Source organism: Leucoraja erinacea, chromosome 24, assembly GCF_028641065.1.
Source record: "Leucoraja erinacea ecotype New England chromosome 24, Leri_hhj_1, whole genome shotgun sequence".
NCBI lineage: Eukaryota > Metazoa > Chordata > Chondrichthyes > Rajiformes > Rajidae > Leucoraja > Leucoraja erinaceus.
In genome coordinates this window covers 20165301-20187892 of record NC_073400.1, presented here as the reverse complement: position 1 = coordinate 20187892, position 22592 = coordinate 20165301, and the positions used below count along the sequence as shown (strand labels likewise).

Genomic DNA, 22592 nt, shown 5'->3' with positions numbered 1-22592 from the left:
CAATCAAAATTTTGTAAGACGTCCTGGCCCCTCATTTCCTCATCAACGTTCTGGTCTGTCACTTCACCCGTCGACTCCACCTCCCGCCACCAGTCAGAGTCGAAGCCGTATCTCGGTGCACGACGTGTTTAATGACACACTCCATTAATGTTTCAGCGGTTCGCACACAGATGGCTGGTAAAGGCTGTTAATCGGCGGGTTAGTGGGAATATGGTGCCGGGACCCTGCCCACCCCCACCCCGTCCCTACAGCCTGAGCCCAGGACAGCCTACATTATGGCTGTCTCGCCTCTTTTGCCCTCTGGGAACGGGCGCAGGGGAAGGCCTGAGGCCAAGTGGTTATGGCTCTCCAGATTCAAGGCCAAGTGGCTGTAGGCTGGTGTAATGCCAGTGTGCTGTCTCACCTCCCCTCCCACTTCTCAGGAGGCATTGCCCAGCAAAGATGGCGGACTCTCCACCACCTCCTGCCAACCGCCAACCATTTTACTTCCCGTGTCCCATTGATCCCTAAAAGGCCTTTGCTTACTTTTAGATAGCACACCAAATGTTTTGGCCATCTACCCTAGCCCGGGTAAGCGGGGGGAACCATCCTCCCCAGGGTCCTGACCTGCCCTCATCTCTTCTCAGGATCCACTTCCTAAAGGAGACCAAACCTGAGCCCCATGTCAACCCCCTTATCCCCTCGGTCCTTAGTTTGGCTTTGAGCCTCCCGTGGCATGACCCCCGACCCCTGTCGACCGGGCTGGTGGGGAAGGAGGGGGTAAGGGTGCTGCCTGGGGATGGGGTAGAAGAAGAGAGTGGGGTGTGGTTGAAGCCCACATTGTGTCTCAGAATTTGCATAGAGTTCAAGAGGTGACGGACAGGGTTGGGTGGGGGTAGTGAGGCTGTTGCCACTGAGGAGGCAGGGCACCAGGCTTCAGGCGTACGGAAAGATCCCGGTAACACGACACAACATATCACGGTGTATGGTGGTGGGTGGGGGGTTTGCAAAAGTTACAGGTTAAATGTTACTGGGGGGTTATTTTTTTTTGTTACAAACACTATCACTGGGCGCGGATTCTCTCCCCTCCCCACTGTCTCGCGCACACGCTCTCTCACTCCCCGTTCGCTTGCTCCAGGGCCGCTTCCAGCCAGGCCTCAGGCCTTCTTGGGTGGCAGCTTCAGTTTGATGATCTCATCCTCTGAAGGTTGCCGGAGAATGTCTGTAGGAGGAGGGAACAGAAGAGTTTGTCGTCTCATCCTTGGTCCATGGATTGCAGAGGACACCTCCCCTCCCTCTCAATCCCTGGGATGTATCCGCTCCGCTGCATTCCATCCCAGACTGGGGCCTAATCCCTTCCCTTCCCATCCAAGCCCTGGAAAACCTTCCTCTCCCTCCCAAACAGACCCAATTTATTAACCTTGCTCCCAAACCATGTGGCACCCTGCTCATCTCCCTCCCTCTCCCTGGGACCCCACATCCACCCCACATATCAATGGGGATCCCCTGCCCTCCCAATGACTAGGATCCTCTTATCCCTAATTCCCCAAAACCAAGGAGATACCTCCCATGCACTCCAAAGCTAAGGGGGCCCTCCCACACTCCAAACATAAAAGCTTCCAACCGTGCTATTGAGATCCACACCGTCTGTACCCTGGGCCTAGGGTTGAACCCTGACCGTGCAGGACAACAGATTCCAGGATGGCAGGAGGGTGTTGGTCAACTCGCAGAGTTGGGACCAACCTACTGAAAAGGGTTGGGTTTTCCTCGATCATTATCTCCACTCCGCATTAGACTCTCACCTTTGTACTTGACAGCGCTGGGGATTCGAGTAAACTTGGAGTCCACTTCGTCGTCCTCTGAGATGTTCAGCACCTTGGTCCTGTAGTCGATCACCATGGTCAGGAGGTCTGGCCGTCTGGACATCTCAAATATGTGTTCGATGTATGAGAGGTTGTCTACCATGCAAGCAGAAGCCTGTTACCAATGTGTAGGTAAAGAGTGGGGGGGGGGGGGGGGGGGGGGTGCTGAGAAGATGGGTCAACAACGTTTTGGGAATGGTGGGTTGAGTTGAGTTCAATGGAGAACTATCGGAACTGTTGAGGTGCAGGGGATGGTGAAAAGTTCCAGTTGTCTGGACCATGGTTGGGGGTCCCAGGCCTTCAATTTGCCGAACAGCTGGTGCAGAGGATAAAGGGATGGAGGTGATAACGTTTAAATGGTGGCCTCATCCTGTCCATAAAACTTAATGCAGAGCTTATATAAAATGATTTTGTTATTATGAAAATTAGGTCAATGAGTTATGTTTCAACTGTAATGCCAAGTAACTAAGTGAAAACAAAAGGTTTTTCGCTATATCTTGAGAATAATAAACCAAACCCATTAGTTAGAGACTGGGAAAAATCTCAGGCTTCTAAGCCCAGTCATGCCCACAGGCCTGTGTGAGTTGACCATGGAGTTGTGCCAATAACCAATGGAGAAGTCAAGGAGGATGGTTGAGGGTTGTGAGGTGGATCTGACTTTGGCTGGGAATTGGGGCATAATAGGGAATATGATGTCAAACCTATTACAGAAATGTGGCAGCTCAATCAATATTGCAGGTTGTACACTGTTCCAAAACACCAGGCCAGAAAGGAATGAGCTGGGATGGTGGTGTTAATCGAGGAAGGTATCACAACAGTACTGAGTTGTGGTTATGAAGGCTGGGGATAGTGATGCCGAATTAGTTTGGTTGAGACCATGAGTGGTCGTCTATGAGTGGTGCAAGCTTTTTTTTATTGTACTTGTACATCACCCTACTTGTGGATATGATGGTGAATTTGATTCGACTCAATAGAGATGGGGTTAATTGGAAAAATATTAGGGGCATGTTTGAAGGTGACTGAAATTATCATGGGAGACTTTCATCTGCTGTGTATTGATTTAACAAACCAAAGTGGCAAGGGTATCTTAGAATAATTAGTGGTGTGCATTATGGTTTGCTTTACAGATCGATGCAATGTGGAACTCACTTGGGAAGGGCTATTTCAGATTTGGTTTTCTGTAAGGAGGGATTAATCTTGTGGTTAAAAATCCACTCGGTGGCAATGACCACAACATATCTAAATGCAATTTGAAGATGAACACCATGGGACTATAACCAGTGTCTTTAATTTAAATAAAGGCAATTATAATGTCAGGTGGGAAGGGTTTGGCTCGGGTGGACTGGGTAAACAAGCTTAGGGACAGTTCCATGGAGGAACAGCGACAGATGTTCAAGCAGCTGGTCCAAAATGTTCAGCAAGAACTTATCCCAGTCGAAAACTGGGATTCCGTGTTAACAAGGTACAATCCGCAGTTAACAACGGAGGTAAAGTAAGATGGAGACACAAGAAACTGCAGATGTTGGAATCTTGAGCAAAAAACAAAGTGAAGGAAAACATCAGATGGTGAAGCTGCATCTGTGGAGGGAATAGACAATTGACACATTGGGTCGGCACCCTTCGTCAGACTGATGGAGAAAAGGGGGAAAAAATGGAAAAGCGAGGTAGGGTTGGGACAAAAGCCTGGCAAGGCACCTCTTTCAAACTTGTCAATGGCATTCAGTGCTTCCAATGTGGCCTTCATTATATTGGTGAAACCAATCTTTTCACCAAATACCCGATGGAACTCCTGGTTGTTCACCATATTAACTCCCATTCCCGTACTGACCTTTCTGTCCTGCATCTTGTCCATAGCCAAAATAATGCCACACATGAACAAGAGGCATATCCCGCTAAGGTTTACAATCCAATGATATGAACATTGAATTCTTCAATTTCAAGTAATACCACCCTTTCTTTCCCTTACTCACCCACACCTTGGTGCCCACTGGATTCTCCCGCCATCTCCCACTGCCCATTGTTTTCACCCAACAAACCACGAACAATGGCCTGTTTCCTTTATCATTGTTTCTTTTTTCCATATCTTTCATTCATTGTTCTTTATCACTCTACATCATCATCTTTCTCTCTCGTTTCCCTTATCCCTACCCAATCTGAAGAAGGGTCTTGTTCCGAAATGTCACCCATTCAATTCCCCCTCTTTCCCTATGTGTTATAAAACTGCTATGCACATCTACTTTAAATATCCAATTGATATAATTGACAAATAAGGAATTGGTGCCATTTTGGGTCGAGACCCTTCTTCAAACTAAAGAACGCCTCGACCCAAAACATCGCCAATTCCTTCTCTCCATAGATGATGCCTCACCTATAGGTTTCTCCAGTATTTTTTGCCTACCTTTGATTTTTCAAGCATCTGCAGTTCTTTCTTTTTAAAAAAATCCAAGTTTGTCCAACCTCTACTCATATCAAGGCCCTGAAGCCTTCACATCCTTTCTGTAATAAGGTGACAGAACAATATATCTGATAATCTGTTCCCTATCTGCCATGGCAGAGAATTCCAGAGATTCACCAACCTCTGCAAGACAACATGTCTACACACTTCACGTCTGCAGCCCATTATCTTGTAAGTAACAAGTTTATTGTTCTCTATTCTGTACATATGACAATTAAATACTCTACACTCTTGAATGCTGTCTCCTTGTTCTTGATTCTGCACCTGTAGAAACATTCCCACATCTACCCCCCTTAGGAGCTTATATTTTTCACACAAAAAAACTAAACAAATCTGTGCAAAAAAAGTTCATACATTCTCAGCTTCTATCCATTCATTGGTGTCGTACTTGCACGTGTCTAAACAAAATACCCTTACCACTCATGTGGTTCCATGGGGTGATATCCCTTCCCTTGTTTGGGGTGTCCCCACTGGATTCAGCCCCTCAATGTTCAGCAGTGGAAAGACCCTAGACTGAGGTCCTCCCCCACTGAGCCTTGGCATTGGCTGCACCAAGCTTCAGTGCATCCCTCAGCAGTCAGCACATACTCCAGCCAGTCGGACCTCGATGTGCTGGGAGGTCAGCAAGTTTCCTGCTGATCAAAGAGCTTCTTTCACCAAGTTGATGATCTTCCAGCAGCATTTGATGTCCCTCTCCAAATGTGTTCCTGGGAACAGTCCGTAAATCAGAGAATCCTCTGTTATGGATCTGCCTGGGATGAACTGTGACCAGGACACTTTGGCATCATTCTCTGGACCCTTTTGCTAATCCACGCTCTGTGAAGAGGTGGGCAATTGTTTCTTCTCCACTGGTCGTAAGACTCTGGCGGTACATGAAGGATCTGACTGGGAAGGCCTCTCTCACCACCAGCCAAATGAGGTTTTGGAGCTTAGGAGCTTGTTTGTTTGGAATAAGGTCACCCTCATTCTTATAAACTCCAAGGAATACAAACCCTAACTGTCCTGCCTCTCAACATAGGACAACCCTCTCTCTCATCCCATTGGTTAGTCTGGTAAATCTCATATTTGTTGCCTCCAATATCACTATATGTTTATTTTAGGTTAGGGGACCAACACTATGCATAATATTCAGCTGTGGCCTTACCAACACCCTGTGTAAATGCAATAAACCCCCATTTTTCATAAACTCCAATCCCTTTGCAATGAAGGTCAAAATGCTGTTTATCTTAAATACCTTTAGAATCTTATCGAGGTGTATAGAATCATGAGGGGGATAGATAAGGTGAATGCACAGAATATTTTAACCAGGGTAGGGGAATCAAGAACCAGAGATCACATGTTTCTGGTGAGAGAGGAAAGATTGAATAGGAACTTGAGAGGAAAAATGTCTCACTCAGCAGATGGTGGATATATGTAATGAGCTGCAAAAGGAGATCGTTGAGGCAAGTACTATGGCAGTATTTAAAAGACACTTGGATAGGTACATGGATAGGAAAGGTTCAGGGGGATATGGGCCAAAAGGGACTCGTTTAGATGGGGCATCTTGACAGGCATGGATGAGTTGGGCTGAAGGGCCTGTTTCTGCACTGTCTGACTCTGCTTGTTGAACTTGCCTGCGAATGTTTTGTGATTCATGCACAAGAGCACTTACACTCCTCTGAACTTTAGTTATTTGCTGTCTCCATTTAGTCAATAATGCACCTTTTGTTTCCTCTTATCAAAGTGCACAATGTTACACACCCCCCCCATTAAAGCACATTTGCCAGAATTTCACCCAATCACTGAATCAAAATCCCACAGAGGAATAACAACATCCTCAGTAACAACTTGGCCTTCCGCATACTTTTGTATCATCAGCAAATTAGGAAAGCTTACTTCCTCCTGGTTATTATTGTAAACTGGAGAACAATTGTCAACTGATCCCTGCGGTATTCCACCAGTTAACTCCTTCCAGCCTGAAAATGACTCATTTATCCCAATCTTCACTATACATGACAGCCAGTTTTTAATCCATTTATTTCTAGTTTTGTTTAGTTTAGTTTAGAGATACAGAGTGGAAACAGGCCCTTCAGCCCACAGAGTTCAAGTCGATCAGCGATTCCCGCACGCTTACACTATCCTGCACATACTAGGGACAATTTACAATTATAACTGGTCAATTAACCTATAAACCTGTACCTGTTTGGAGTGTCGGAGGAAACCGGAGATCCCAGAGAAAACCCACGCAGGTCATGGGGAGAACGTACAAACTCTATAGACAAGTACCCGTAGTCAGGATTGAACCTGGGTCACTGCCGCTGTAAAGGGCCTGTCCCACTTGGGCGTCATTTGCATGTCACGCAGGTGGCGCGCCAAGATTTTGTGAATCCCAAAATTCTGGGGCACCGTGCACGACCGCGCATCACTGCCTATGCCACCACGCACCATGCGCGCGTAATGCACGCCATGCATGCTTCACGTGTGCATCATGCGCCGTGACGCGTAAATTATGTCGCGTAATTGACGTGCAAATGACGCGGAAGTGGGACGGGCCCTTTAGGCAGCAACTCTACTGCTTGGCCACCATGCCGCCCGATTCTAACACACTTCCTCCAACACCATGGGCTTTTAATTTATGCACCAACCATCTTCCCAACTGCCTTTTTGAAAACTAAATATGCATCATCTACATATAGAGCAAGCAGGGAAAGAATTCAAACAGGGAATTGGAAGAGCCAGAAGGTGCCATGAAATATCATTGGCAACTTGGATTAAAGAAATTCTCAAGGCTTTTATACATACATTACAAACAAAAGGGAAACTAGAGAATAGGTGGGATCACTCAAGTATAAAGGAGGGAATTCATTTTTGGAGTCAGAGGATGTAGGTGAGGTACTAAATTAGTACTTTTCATCTGTATTCACAAAGGAGGTAATGGTGGATAGTGAGATCAATGTGGGATATACCAATATCAGTTCAAGAAGGAAGTGGTGTTGAGACTCTTGGTCATTAAGGAGGTTAAATCCTCAGGGCCTGATGGAATCCATCTCATGTTACTGAGAGATGCAAGTGAGAAACCTTGATGAAGGCAGAGATATGGTAGACAGGCAGAACCTTTTATCCCCAAGGGTGGAAATGTCAAATACTAGAGGGCGTAGCATTAAACACAGAGCCCAAAAAATGAAAGGAGATGTGTGGGTCAATTTTTTTTTACACATAATTGGTGGGGGCCTGGAACATGCTTCCAGGAGAGGGAGCTGAACCAGAAGCAGATACCGTATTGACATTTAACAGACTTTTCAATAAGCACACGGATGTGAATGGAATGGAGAAATATGGATTATGAGGGATTATATTTAATTTGGCATTATGTTCAGCACAGACATTGTGAGCTGCTAGGCCAGTTTCAGTGTTGCGCAGTTTTATGTTCCATATTTAAAATGGAGGTGGATAAATATTTGATGGATAGAGGAGCAGAGGGGAACGGGGAACAGGTGCAGAGTTGAGGCTAACATACATCAGCCATGGTCACATTGAATGGCAAGGCAGAAACTGCAGGTGTTGGTTTGCCAACAAAAGACAAATTGCTGGAAGGGTCTCGACTCGAAACGTCACCTATCCATGTTCTCCAGCGGTGCTGCCTGACCCGCTGCGGCACTCCACCAATTTGTGTCTTTTAACGGCAAGACTGGTCTGAGTGGACCGATTGGTAGAACAGGCTCGAGGAACTGGGGGGGGTTGTGAAGATGTTGAGGTACAAGGGATAGCATGGCATCAGTGAGAAGTGGGGAGGAGGCTCCAGTGAAGAAATAAAAGGTTCAGGATAGGATCACTGGCCTTGCCACCTGGTTTAGCCAATGTACCATGGTGGTCGGTCTGGCAGAAGGGCTTTGATTTGTGCAAGGAGTTGATTTGGGGAGGGGCGGAAGTTAATGGGGAAGGGGTGACATTGGTGAAGTATGGGGGAGCGGAGCCGGTCTGGGCAGGGCTCCTACCTTTGGAGAGCTTGTCGTGTTTCTCGAGGAAGCTGAACCACTCGTTGCAGCCTGTCAGCTCCTCATTCTTGTCGCTCGGGATGTCTTCCTTGCAGGCCAGCTTCAGCTGGGCCAGATCCTCCGGCGTGATGTTGGCCGACATCTCCTCCAACAGTGTGGCAAACTGGCCCGGAATAGTGTCAGTCATGGTCTGTAAATGGGGCGATAGGAGGAGAGAGGGGTAGAGAGAGAGAGAGAGAGAGAGAGCATTAGATAGGCAGGGAGAGAGAAGGGAGACCTGGGGTCAGACAATGCAGCGGGTAAACAGAGAAACATAGAAAATAGATGCAGGAGTAGGCCATTCAGCCCTTCGAGCCTGCACCGCCATTCAATATGATCACGGCTGATCATCCAACTCAGTATCCTGTACCTGCCTTCGCTCCATACCCCCTGATCCCTTTAGCCACAAGGGCCACATCTAACTCCCTCTTAAATATAGCCAATGAACTGGCCTCAACTACATTTTGTGGCAGAGAATTCCAGAGATCCACCAGTCTCTGTGTAAATTTTTTTTTCTCATCTCAGTCCTAAAAGATTTCCCCTTTATCCTTAAACTGTGACCCTTTGTTCTGGACTTCCCCAACATCGGGACCAATCTTCCTGCATCTAGCCTGTCCAACCCCTTAAGAATTTTGTAAGTTTCTATAAGACCCCCCTCAATGTTCTTAATTCTAGCGAGTACAAGCCGAGTCTATGCAGTCTTTCTTCATATGAAAGTCCTGACATCCCAGGAATCAGTCTGGTGAACCTTCTCTGTACTCCCTCTATGGCAAGAATGTCCTTCCTCAGATTAGGAGACCAAAACTGTGCGCAATACTCCAGGTGTGGTCTCACCAAGACCCAGTACAACTGCAGTAGAACCTCCCTGCTCCTATACTCAAATCCTTTTGCTATGAATGCTAACATACCATTCACTTTCTTCACTGCCTGCTGCACCTGCATGCCTACTTTCAGGAGGGTAGACCAGGTTTGGGGTGATAGACTGGGGAGGGAAGGAGAAAGAGGGAAAGACTCAGGGGAGGGCAGACCCTAGGTGGGAGGTGAAGCGAGTTGGGTTGAGTCTAGGGAGGAGGGAAAGAAGGAAAGGTTAGACAAGGATAGAAAAGGAGGGAGGAGTTAGAGAGATGGAGTGGGTTAAAGGAGGGTCGAGAAAAGGGGTGGGATGTGAGGAATGTTATGGATGAAGGAGAGAAACAGAGAGGGATGAAAGCGAGATGGGAGGTGGGTGTAGTTTAGAGAGGGGGAGAGTGGGGAAGTGGTTCCAGTTGCAGAAGGAGGATTGCGAGAAATATGGGAGAGGGATGAATGAGCAGGTTGAAGTGTTGGGGAAGGTGGGCAAGGAGGTTTGGTAGAATTGAGTGTGGTAGGGAGAGATGTGGAGAAGAAGAGAGGGTGGAGAGAGTGGCGAACAAGGCAGGAGATTGGGTATGTACTAGACATTGAGAGAGTGGAGGAGGTGATGTGTGCGGAGAAGTGGACTGACTGACAGATGAAGAGTGAGGAAACAAAGTAGAACTCCTCCACCTAACATCACCAACCACCCTTCCCCTCACCCTCCACTCCCATTCAACATTCCTCCCCCTCCTCCAACTAATCCCATTCCTGCCCATCATCCCCCACCCTCCACTCTCGCCTCCACTCCCGTTCAACATACTTCCCCCTCCATTCCCCTGCTCCTCCAAACAATCCCACTCATACCTCATTACTCCATGCATATTCCCCTCCTCCTCCCACACCCCTCTCCTCCTCCTTTCTCCCCAATTCATCCCCCACCCACCCTTCCCTTCCTCCATCAATGGCTGTAATAGGCCTGTGCCCATCACTCCCCCTCCCCCACAATACCAACCAATGATTCCACATCCAGCCTGCTGTTGCCCTGACAACAATGCTTTCCTGTGGTGCTTGGGGACAGGTTGCTACGGTAACTATTTGGAGTCAGCTGATCTGGCCCACTGCATTCCAAGCCATAGCACCTGACCGAATTTCTGAAAAAAAAGTGATAGGAAAGACTGGATGCGTGGGTGGAAGGAGGGGGAAGCTGGAAAGCCAACCCATGAGAGGTACAGGCCAGTGGCAGAATGGATTTCAGAATGTAACCAAGCAAGGACAGTACAGGGACTGGTTCCAGAGAGGGGAGAGGCATTGGGCCGGGTCCCAGGGAGAGAGAGGTGATGCCCAGGGCCATGTAACAGACACAGGGTAACCAAGCAGGGAAAATATAGGGACTGGCTCCAGAGAGGTAGCAGGTCTGGGGCTCAGTTCATATATGGGGAAGGCCTGGAGAGAGAGATGCTTCAGGCCTGATCCCAGAGAGAGAGAGAGAGGGACAGGCCTGTGGCCCTGTCCCAGAGAGAGGTGGCAAGGCCAGTGAGCGGGGATGTCTGGTCCCAGAGAGAGAGGGAAGAGGTTCCAGGGAATGGCCTGGGGCCCAGACCAAAGGGAGAAGCCTGGGGTCTGGCCCCAATGTCGGTGGCTGTGAGTGTGGAGGAGGGTCGTGTGTTTGCCAAAGGGAGAGGCTGAAGCCAATCTGAGGTCTATAATGAAAGTAATCCTTGCATTGGGAAGGACAAGGATTCCTCTCGCCACTCAGTTCTCAGCCAGAATGGGTTAACCAGACTGGTTCACATTCCGAGAGTGTCCTGTCCCACAGCAAAACACCACTTACATTCAACCGCGCTTGAATGAAGCCTCTTGAGCAGGCAAGCTTGACAGACAGCGGCACACAGAGCAGTTCCAGCCTGTAACTTACTCCTGTTATTCTTTGTACCAACCTCTGAACTCCTCCATTAATTTCCAGATCCTAACTCCCCAGGATTGGTAAATCTATTTGTATAAACCTCTGAACCTCTCAATTAGATTTATGCCTGCGACAGGTTCATGGGGATCTTTTATTCTCCACATAAACAGCCAACCTGCTGGATCAGATCACACTTTCAGGAATCTGTTATTCCTGTGTATCAACCCCTTAATCCGTACACTAGAACCCAGCCTGGAAAATCACTCCCAGGTACCTGTTATTTTATATACCCCCCTCCACCCACACACCCTCCAAGCCAGGGATCCGGGTTCGTTCCTGATTACAGGTGCTGTCTGTATACGTTCTCCCTGTGACCGTGGTGGGCTTTCACTGGCTGCACTGGTTTCCTCCTACATTTCAAAGACGTTGAGGCTTAATTGGCTTATGTAAACTTGTAATTTGTCCCTCGCGTGTAGGATAGTGCTCGTGTCTGGGGTGTTCGCTGGCAGGCCTGGCCAAATGTACTGTTTCCGCGCTGGGGCTCTAAAGTCTAAAGCCTCCACAGAGAGCTTGGCCGAATGGAGCCACAGAGAATCCTGCTCCAATTGAGTCACCGAGAGATACAGAATGGAAACAGCCCTTTCAGTCTCGTCTGGAGTCTAAAGATCCCGTCTGTAACTCTCCCTAATATCTGAAATACAGATCCCATATAAACCCCCAGAAACTATGGCAGCCTGTGACACACTCCCAGGGGATCTGTCGGAATGCCAGTCCCAGGCCCGATTCCGCACCCACTCCCTTTTCCTCCCCCTCCATGCTACGTTGCAGCCTGTCGCTTGGCCGAGCTTTGGCCAGCTGGTGCAGTGATTTCCGGCTGGATATCAGCCGTTTCACCCATTGGATGTCGGAGAGCCGGCTGCAAATGAAATAATCCTGTGGCCATTGTTCGGATTGTTTGGATCACGTCGGGCTGGAAGGATGGGGGTTGGGCGTGGGATGGTGAAAGGCGGAGGAGGGGGAAGTGGTGCGTTGGAAGAGCAGTCGCAGGTCCCGTGGTTGGCGAGGAGACCAAGAGTTCCTGCTGAGACCACAGACAATGAGATCATTCAGCAGATCCGGGCCTGAGTCAGTGACAGGCTCAGCAAACCAATCCATCCCAGACAACTCACCCACTGCACCTGATTCTCCCCCCACTCCATCATTCGCCCTCTCTTATTCTCCCCTTCTCTCCTCCTTCCTTCCTCCCCTCTCCTTTTATCTTCCCTTCATTCGCCTCTCCTCTCTCACCTCTTGCTCCCCTGTCTCTCTCCTTCTGTCTGTTTCTCCTTTTGTCTCTCTCTCGCCCCATCTGTTTCTGCCTCTCTCATCTCAACCTCCTCCTTTCTGTCACTCTCTCTCTCTCTCTTCTGTCTCCAACTGCCTCTGTCTCTCTCTCTGCCTCACCCGTCTCTCTCCCCGCTCCTCTCCCCCTCTCCATCTCTCTCCATATACATATATCTGTCTCTGTCCCTGTCTCTCTCTCTCTCTCTCTCTCTCTCCGTCTCTCGTTGTTTCTCTGTCTAGGAGTGTCTGTCTGCTCTATATCTCTCTGTCTGTCTGTCTGTCTCTCTCTGTCTCTGTCTGTCTGTCTGTCTGTCTGTCTGTCTGTCTGTCTGTCTCTCTCTCTCCGTCTCTCGTTGTTACTCTGTCTAGGAGTGTCTGTCTGCTCTATATCTGTCTGTCTGTCTGTCTGTCTGTCTGTCTGTCTGTCTGTCTGTCTGTCTGTCTGTCTGTCTGTCTGTCTGTCTCTCTCTCTCTCTCTCTCTCTCTCTCTCTCTCTCCCTGTTTGCTGTAATTGTTTTTGCTGCACAGACGGTGCTGGGGATGTGCCAGGAGAGGAAGTCCTCCGGATGGCCAAAGGAAGAGGACGGAACGTTCTGGAACCGCAAAGCCATTAAACAGTTGAACAAAGCCTGCACATGCAGAAATAAAGAAAAGGACACAAAATGGGAGTTAGTGCTGGACGGGGAGAATAGGTGGAGAATAAGGAAGTGAGATACGAAGGTGTGCAGAGTGAAAATGGGGCGAGAAAGACAAAGACAGCAAGAATGTGGTGAGGGAGAGAGCGGGGTGAAAGTGAGAGGAAATGAGAGATATGGGGTCGGAGACAGATTTGTTGGAGAGATAAAGAGAGTGGGTGGGAAGAGAGAGATTGGGGGGGAGGGGGTGAGCGGGAAAGGGGGGAGAGAGAGACGGGGAGATAATGGGAGAGGAAGAGGGGAGGGAGGGAGAGATGGAGAAGGGGAAGTCGAAGGGGAGGGAGAGGGAGAGAGAGGGAGGGAGAGAGGTAGGAATGGAAAGAGAGAAAGGGAGAAAAACGATGTGGGAGGGAGACAGATCGTAGGGTAAGAGAGACAAGAGAAAGATGAAAGGGAGAGACAAGGGTACAATGAGATGGGGGGAGAGAAAGAGGCTGGGTGGAGAGAGAGAGAGAAGATGGAGTGTGGGACTGCAGGTTGAGAGACAGACAGGGGATTACGAGGAATGGTGTGAGAGAGAATGAGAGAAAGCAAAAGGGGCATATGGGAGAAAGAGATGGGGAGAGAGAATAGAGGAACTCGGAGACGGGAGAGAAAGACATGGGGAAAGAGAGATGCCCATCAATGGGGGAGAGAGAGAGGGTATGGAGGAGAAGAGGGTGTGGGTGAGCGGGGGAATGTGGGGATGAGGTTGTAAAGGAGATGGGCTTGGAGAGATAGAGGGGGATGGGAGCAAGGGTGGTGGAAGGAGATGGTGGGTGTGGTGGGTTGGGGAGAAGGGGAAGGAGAGGGTGTGAGTAAGAAGTCGTGTGGGTATGTGAGAGAGAAGGGACAGGGAAGCAGAGACGGTTGGGTAGTTGAGAGAGGGGATAGTGTGCTCTAGGGTGAAAAGGAAGGCATGTGATGAAAGGGGATGTGCAAGAGAGGATGGGTAGAGATGAGGAGGGAGAGTCTGGGAGGGAGAATTGGGAGAGGAGAGTGGAGCGGTGAGAGTTGGGAGAGAATCTCGGGGGAGGTCGGGTGTGGTAGGTGGATGGCTGCAAGGGTGTAGAGGTGTGAGAGTCGAGAGGTGCAAATGTAGGGGTGACGGGAGAGAAGTGGGAGAGAGTAGGGGAAGCATTATGTAAGAGTTAAAGTGATGGGAGAGTGGGGCCATGTGAGAGAGCGGGATACGGGAAACACCAGGAGATCACAGAGAGAGGGACGGGAGAAAAGTGGTGGTGGGAGAGAGGGGGAATGGAGAAAGGGGGTAGTTGGGGCAGAGGACTGTGGTGGGAGGGGGTATGTGGGGGAGGATTGAAAATGGGATGGTGCTGGGGAGAGCATGTGGGAGTAAAAGGGATGGGGGTGTGGGTGAGAAGGGCGCGGGAGGAGGGGGTTGTGAAGGAGGGGTAGGGTTCGGAGGGAGGCGGAGTTGGGACAGGGAGGGAGTGGTTGAGAGATGGGATTTTGGGAGTGAGGGAGTTGGGAGTGAGTGGGTTGGGAGAGGACTGTTTGGGAGGAAAGGGTGTTTTGTGATGAGAAGGGATTTGGAAGGGAGAGGTTCTGGGAGAAAAGGGGGTGTGGGAGAGAGGTGGTGGGTGGGAGGGGTTGTTGAGAGAAGGCTGGATGGGAAGTAGCTGGGAAAAAGTGGACTATTGGGAGAATGGGATGTGGTGCAGGTGGAATCAGTGTAAAGGGACTGCATGTAAGAGAATGAAAGGGGTAGGAGAGAGGGGATAGCAAGGACGTGGGAAAGATAGTCTTGAAGTGTGGGCAAATGGAGAGAGGGGCGCGGGAGAGCAGGGAGAACAACGTGAGAGGATTGTGAGAGTGAGAGTGTGGGGATTTGGTGTGGCAGAGAAGGGTTGTGGTTGAGTGGGGTTGAGAAGAGGTGGGGAGAGGGAAAGAGAAACTGGGTTGAGAGGGAGTCAGCGGTGAGACAGGACAGTGCAAGAGACACGGGCATGAGAAAGGGAGAGACAGCATGGAAGTGATAAAATGGGATGAGAGGGAAGGGTGCATGGGAAGGAAGTGAGTGAGGGAGATGGGACAGTATGGATAAGGGCAGCGGGAGAGGGGAAAGGGAGAGAGGAGTGTTGGAAAAGGGGAGAGATGGTGTGGTGGGTTAGGGTTAGGGGGACGTGAGCAAAGGGTTGAGGGCATTGAAAGTGGAAGGGAGCTGTGGAGAAAGTGTAGGAGAGGGAAAGGCTGAAGAGTGAGGGTGTGAGGGGTTGGGGGATGGAAGACAATGGGAGAAAGGGGCTAGGGAGTGGTTGAGGAGAGTGAGAAGGAGATGTGAGAGTGAGAGAGGCCTGGATGGTGTGGAAGAGAAGGAGTGTGGAAGATAAGGGAGTGTGGGAGGCAAAGGGGCCTCGGTGAAGAGCGGGTGTGGTACGAGCAGGTTTGGGAGAAGTGTTTTGGGCGAGAAGGGGTTTGGAGAGGGGCTTTGAGGGAGCGGGGGCTTTTGAGAGAGGGTTTTGGGAGGTGGGGTAAGAGAGAGAGGGGGTGGGAGAGGTGGGGCTGGAGATAGGGCGTGGGAAAGAGGGGAGAGAGATAGGGATGGGAAACTGATAGGAGTGGGTGGAAGAGAAGGGTGTACAGGATAGACAGTGTGTGGGAGAGGGAATGTGTGGGAGAGAGGTAGTTTGGAAGAGTTGTTGCAGAGAAAGGGTGTGGGGGAGACGGATTGTGAGGGAGTGAAAGGAACATGGGATTAAAGACACAGCGAGAGAATGGGCAGGAAGAGAATGTAGAGTTGGGAGAGAGTTGGTAGGGGTAGAGAATGATAAACAGGGGAATGGGAAATATGTTACAAGCATTGAAAGTGGGAGGTGCTTGAGAGTATAAGAAATTGGAATGTGTGGACAATAAGGAGCGGGTAGAACTGGAAGTCTGGGAGAACTGGGAGATAAGATGGCAGGAGAGAGTGTGGTTGTAGAATGGGTGTAGGTGAGGTGGGACAGGGGGGGGTGCTGAGAGAGGGGGTTTGGATGGGAAAACGGTTTGGGTGGGAAGGGGGCTTGGGAGTGAGATGGGAGACAGGGGAGTGGAAGGGACGGTGGGGAAAGTAGACAGGGAGAGGGAGAGGAGGGGAGGTAGAGAGGGGGAGGAAGAGAGGGGAGAGGGGGTATATTGATGGGGCAGTGGGGGGGGGGGGGGGGGGGGAGGGAAGGGAAAGGAGAAGGGAAGGAGAGGTTAGGGAAGGAGAGGGGGTAGAGAGGGAGAGGGGAGATGCAATGGGAGAATGGGATGGGTGTAGAAGGGGGGAGGCATGAGACGGGAATAGGAGAAAAGTAAGGAGAGACAGGGAGGAAGAAAGGGGATGGTGAAGGAGGACAGAGTTGGAGTATGGAAGGGAGGATGGGAGAGAGGGGTGGGAGAGCATGGAGTGGGGAGAGGAGAGTGAGAAAGACAAGGTGGGAATGGTTTGAAGGGTGTGGGCAAAAAGGAATGGGTAGAGAGTGGTGAGGGACAGAGCAGGAGGGGGAGAATGATGGAGAGGGGTAGTGAGGAGAGAGGGGGTGGCAGAGAGCATTTTGGGAGAGGTGAGAGAAGGGGGCTGGAGAGAGCAGGTGTAAGATAGAGGGGGTGTAGGAGAGATTGTGTGGGAGAGGGAAGTGGGAGGGAGGGGTGGGGAAGAAAGAGTGTGCAGAATGGTAGAGAGGAGTGGGAGAGAAGGGAAAGAGGGAGGATGAGAGTGATAGGAGAGAGGGGAGTGGGAAAAGAGCATGCAGAATGGCAGACGGGTGGAAGAGAAAGGGAGGGAGGGCAAGGGGAGGAGATGGGGAGTGGGAGAGGGGCATAAGGATGGGATGGGGATATAGAGAGTAAGGTTACTGTATATGGGCTGGAGAGACAAGGTTTTCAGCAGAGATGCTTGGCACCCTGGTGAGCTCAACATCTCACTTTTCACAGGTTCATCTGAGTCATTTGTGACAGGAAAATACAAAGCTGGAGTTCACACTTAGGAGGGCAAAGAGAAGAAGGGGACGGGAGAGGGTGGGGAGAGAGGAGGAGAGAAATATGGAGTGAGAGGGGGACTGAGTGTGGGAGAACTGCTGAGTGAGAGGAGGTTAGTACGTGGAGATGGGAGAGTGGGTGGAAGAGAGGGGGGTGTGAGAGAGGGCATGTGGGAGATATGGAACGGGTAAGGGTGTGGGAGGGAGTGGGTGGGAGTGCGAGAGGTAGTGTGTGAGGTATGTGGGAGTGAAGTGTGTGGGAGCAAGGGTAGGAGAGCAAGGAGTGGGATAGAGTTGGAAAGATAAAGGACGAGGCAATGGTGGAGGTGTGTGGAAGGGATGGGGAGAGACGGGCAAGGAGTGAGGGGGTCAGAGGGAGGGAGAGAATGGTGAGGAGGAGTTGGTAGTGAGGGAGAGAGGGGAGTGTGGTTCAGGGGAGAGGGATTTAGGGAGAGGGGGTTAGGGCAGAGGGGATTGGGAAGAGGGATCAGAGAGGGGGTCAGGAGAGAGGGGGTCAGAGAGTTTTGGGGAGAGAGGTTTGGGGGGGTGAAGTGTTTGGAACAGAGGGATTTGGGGGGGGGGGGGGGGGGGGGGCAGAGAGAGAGGGGTTTTGTGAGAAGCCCATGTGATGGGCTTTTATAGAGCAGAGGCCAGAAGAAAGAGGGTAGTGGGCAAAAGGAGGAGAATGTGAGGAATTGTGTATTTTTGAGAATTGTGTATATTTGTTACCGCTCCACAACGCAGTGGGAGATAAAAGAGCATTGGAAGTGGGAGAGAGCTGGGAAGTTGTGTAAGTGAGTTAAAATGTAATGACAAGGTTTGAGAGAGGCGAAAATAGATGAAGGGCAACCCATGGACATGGATCCGAGCACTCCCCACAGAGAACTCTGCTCCTAACTGTTGGCACATACATTGGTCCCGATGACCACAGTACAGGTTAACACTGTCGAGCCATCATCGGCTCTGACCTTCCTTCCATCGAGCGGATTTGTCGCAGCCGCTGACTCAAAAAGGCTGGCAGTATCATCAAGGACCCACACCATCCTGGCCACGCACTCATCTCCCCGCTACCTTCAGGTAGAAGGTACAGGAGCATGAAGACTGCAACATCCAGGTTCAGGAATAGCTACTTCCCCACAGCCATCGGGCTATTGAAACAGGCTCGGACAAAACTCTGATTATTAATAACCCATTATCTGTTATTTGCACTTTATCAGTTTATTTATTCATGTGTGTGTATATTTATATTATGGTATGTGGACACACTGATCTGTTTTGTAGTAAATGCCTACTATGTTCTGTGTGCTGAAGCAAAGCAAGAATTTCATTGTCCTATCGGGGACACATGCCAATAAACTCACTTGAACTTGTACTTGACCTTGAACTTGAAAGCAGGACCAAGAGAGGGAAGTATGTTTACTGGGGGCAATTTAAAGCTCAAGATGCAGGGAACTGCTGGCACAGCCGACAGCTGCAGAGAAATGCACGAGGGTTTACAGAGAGAAAGAAGATGTAGGAATGATGGAGGGTTTACAGGGATAGGGGGGTCTATAGGGGGAGGGGGGGGGGGTTTATTGAGATAGAAAAAGGTTGTATGGGCTGGAATGGCTTTCATGGACAGGGAGAGCTTTCATTTCTGAATGTTAGGGAGGGGGTGGGAAGGATGGGTGGGAAAGAAAGAGGGTGCAGAATGGTGAAGGGAAGTGGGAGAGAGGGGTGGGATAGTGAAGTGGGGGAAAGAGAGTGCAGATTGGTGGATAGGAGTGGAAGAGAGTGCAGGGAGAGTGGGCGAGGAGATGGGGAGTGGGAGGGAAGGGAAGAAATGGTGGAGGGTTTACGGAAAGAAAGAGGATGCAGAAACTGTAGAAGAGTTACGGATAGTAAGGAGTATGAGGACAGGGTGGCAGAAGGGCTGGTTTTAGAGATAGAACGGTTGTATGGGCTGGAGAGGTTTACATGAACAGGGAGAGCTGTCAGTTCTGAACCTTGGGAGGTCGGGGGTTCTATAGATTCAGGGAAGAATTCAGAGTTGGAGAGGGTGTGGTGTATTACTGGAGTGGAGATATCAAGTAACCATGTGAGGTGCCCAAGGGCACAGATTCCAGCAGACATGCCTGGCACCCTGGTGAGCTCAACTTCTCACTTCACACAAGGTTATCTGAGTCATCCATGACTTATGAAAACACACAGCAGTGACTCAAACGCACAGGGCAGGGATGGGAATGGGAGAGGGTGGGGAGAGAGGAGAGAAAGGGGACGGAGTGACAGGAGGACAGAGTGAGGGAGAGCATGGGGAGCGACAAGCGTTAGTACGATGGAGAGGGGTAGAGTAGGTGCAAGAGAGGAGATGCAAAGTGAGGGGTGGGAGATAGCTGGAGAGGAAGTGTGGAAGACTCATGGAGTGTGTACAATGGTGTGGGGGGGGGAGTGGGTGGGAGCGTGAGGAATAGAGTGCAAGGTGTGTGTGTGACCAATGGGTGGGAGAGCAAGACATAGGATATAATGGGAAGACAGGGTGGGGAAGTGGTGTGGGAGTGGAGGGATGGAGAGAGAGTGCTGAGGGACAGGGAAGGGATGGACTGAGGGGGTCAGAGGGAGGGAGAATGGGGAGGGAGATGGGGGGAGTGAGGGAGAAAGGGGAGGGGAGATGGGCGAGGGAGTGGGAATGGTAGAGAGGGAGAGTTGTCAGTTTAGGCTGGGGGGGGGGGGCTAGTATCGATGCAGGGAGGTGTTCATAGCTGGAGTGCGGTATTACAGCGGGAGTGGAGGTATGAAGTAACCATGCGAGGAGCCCAAAGACTCGGTCCATCGAGTGGATTCTGCCATTCCATTCAATCAAAAGGGCTGTGCATTGTTGGATGACTTTACAGAGGTAGGGAAGAACTTTGGGGGGTGGAGGGGGGTTAAAAAGATGGGGAAGGTGTTGGGAGCTGGAGGGTGTTAATTTTTTTTGTAGTGGATAGGGGGGGGGGGGGGGGGGGGTGTATAGAGATGAAGAAGGGTGTTAGGGCCGGAGACAAATATCAAGACACAAGTTGGGGGGTGTTATATGGATGGGGGGGCAATGAATGTTAACGTAATTCTCTCGCTCTTCTCTTGTTCTCCCCTCCTTATTTCTGGAAGTACGATGGAAGGTCGAATCCAGCATACGCACCAGTAGTGACTGCGATCATCCCTGGCGCTCGCGGAATAGGGAGATTGCCGTTCGACAGGAGGGGTATGTGGACACAGCAGGTTAAGTGAGATTAGGAGAGTGGATGGGAGTGGGAGGGGGGGGGGGGGTGATGACAGAGACTCGACAGTGGGGAAGTGATAGACGGGGGAAGTGACTGGGTAACAAAGACGATGAGAAAGGGGAAGTGAGAGAGAGAGAGGGAGGGGGGGGGGGGGGGGTTGGGGACAGAGAAACAGAAAGAGAAAGGTAGGGCCAAGCAGGAAGGACGTCGGAGAGAGACAGACAACTGGGAGGTGATGAAATCGTGTCGCTCGTGGACAGAAGGACTGTGACTTTAAGAGTCTGCAGTAAACAAGTGTGAGCGGAGCGGCTGCGAAGGGCAGTGGGTGTGCGCAGGTACAGACAGTCGGCGTTTCATCACTGCCCAGCCCATCTGTCACACACACTGCCTCGCTGACTGAGCGGTGCAGGCGCATCAGAGTGCAGGCACACGTACACACCGACCTACTGACACACTCATTCTCACAGCCACATACTCAGACACTTGTGGTCTCTCTCTCTCTCTCTATATACTCAGTCGGTCACTCACACCACAGAGCAGCGCACACTCGCACGTACACACATTCAAACCCACACAAATAACGCCGCATATAACGCTCTAGTTTCTCATCTTGTTAGAAATCAGTGCATCTGCGTGTGTGTCTGTGTGCATTTATGCGTGCAGAGAGAGAGAAAGAGAGAAAGACACGCCGTGATTTGTCAGCCGCTGACGCCCCGAAAGCTTTCTGTCCCGGGCCCTGGACCTTCTCCATCCGTCCCACGTCCTCCGCCCAGGACACCGCCAGCTCACTCTCGCGTCAGCTTGAACAGCGGAAAGGAATGTCATTCAAGGAAGCAGCCAGCTCCCTGTAGCACGCGGAATTACACGGCCCAGTTATTTCCTCTCTGCCTTGAGGGAGAGGGGGGGGGGGGGGGGGGGGGGGGGGGGGGGGGGGGGGGGGGGGGGGGGGGGGGCGTGGCCCTTCGATGAGGGAGATATCGGGACAAGGGGAGACAGCGGGACATAAGATATGGGAAGGGTGGGATAGAGAGAGGAAGAGGCGGAGAGGGAGATAGTGAGATGGGAAGGAGAGAGAGAATTCAGAAAGAGATGGTATGGGATCGAGGAGAGGGGAGGGGTGGGGTGGTGATGGGCGGCGATGACAGAGATAATGAAAGCCCACTGGAGATTGAGAATGCGAGTTACTGCGCTCTCGCTCCTACCGGCAGCTGGTTCGATGATTCTGCAGACAGACGATTGCTGGGGCCGGAGTCAGGCACCTCCCGCTCTCCGATGGAAGCTGCTCGTCTCCTACTTCCCCAGAAGCAAGGATGCGAGAGAGGAGAAGAGCAGCGGGAGAGAGGGCGGGGAAGGGGGATGGAGCAGCCCGCTCATTGGGCGCAGGCAGGCTGTGGCCAGCGGGGAGCGGCGCTGTAACAGGCTGCCGGCCTGACAGGGTGACGTCAGGGTGAGAGGAAGGAGGTAGGGGTGCGGGCAGAAGGAGGGGAGAGAGAGAGAGAAAGGGAGAGAGAGAGAGGGAGAGAGAGGGACAGAGAGAGAGAGGGACCAAAGGAGATAGGGAAGCAAGAAAGGGAGACGGGCAGAAGAGAGAGAGGGGTGGGGGAGAGGGAAGGAGAGGGACAGAGGGAGAGTGGGAGAGAGGGAGAAGGAGAGAGAGAGAGAGAGATGAATACAGACAGAGGGAAGGAAGGAGAGGGGGAGGGATAAAAAGATGGAAGACGGAGCAAGAGGAAGGGGTGGGATATGATTGAGAGGAACAGCAAAAATGGGTAGAGAAGGGGATTGAGAGACGGGGTTGGGCAGACCATAGTAAGGGTGGGATAGGATGAGTGAGAGCGTTAACATAAGTAAATCATTAACGTGTGTAACAGACGTCAAGAATCCTAGCACCTATTTCTTGTCTGCACCGCTGATCACGTTTCCATTCATAACACCGTTTCCCTGCCTGCCATTGCCAATCGAATTTTGGATCTAATTTGCCAACTTAATTAGATCCCATTGACCAGACATTCATCAGCCTTGCATGGGACCTTGTCAAATGTTTTACTGGGGTCCTTGTAAACAGCATAAAACAAGTTGCTCTCATCAATCTATTTAGCATCTTCTACAAAAACCTCAATCCGATGAGTCAAACGGGATTTCCCACTAGCAAATCGAAGACGATGAGGCGCTGCATTTCCACACATTAAATATTTCCCCCCAACAAAATCATATCATTGATGTTAGACTTGGCCCAGCCGCGTCACTTCTGGTCTTCTTGAATAAAAGCACTGACTTGGTTTCCTCCTGTCAACAGACACTTCACGCGTGGCAAGTGACGAATTAAATATCGTTACCTGGGTTTCATCATT

The 22592-nt window shown here is 50.7% G+C and overlaps 1 protein-coding gene across 1 annotated transcript; it reads right to left on the bottom strand.

Moving 5' to 3' along the window:
- Positions 1-110: 110 nt before the first annotated feature.
- On the bottom strand, positions 111-21600 carry LOC129708744 (astrocytic phosphoprotein PEA-15). The gene is made up of 4 exons (XM_055654706.1): positions 21444-21600; positions 8271-8460; positions 1782-1937; positions 111-1201 (listed from the first exon to the last, which is right to left on the bottom strand). The coding sequence occupies exons 2-4, from the start codon at positions 8455-8457 to the stop codon at positions 1137-1139; spliced, it is 408 nt and encodes a 135-aa protein (XP_055510681.1). The 5' UTR covers positions 8458-8460; positions 21444-21600; the 3' UTR covers positions 111-1136.
- Between the last annotated feature and the right edge of the window lie 992 nt (positions 21601-22592).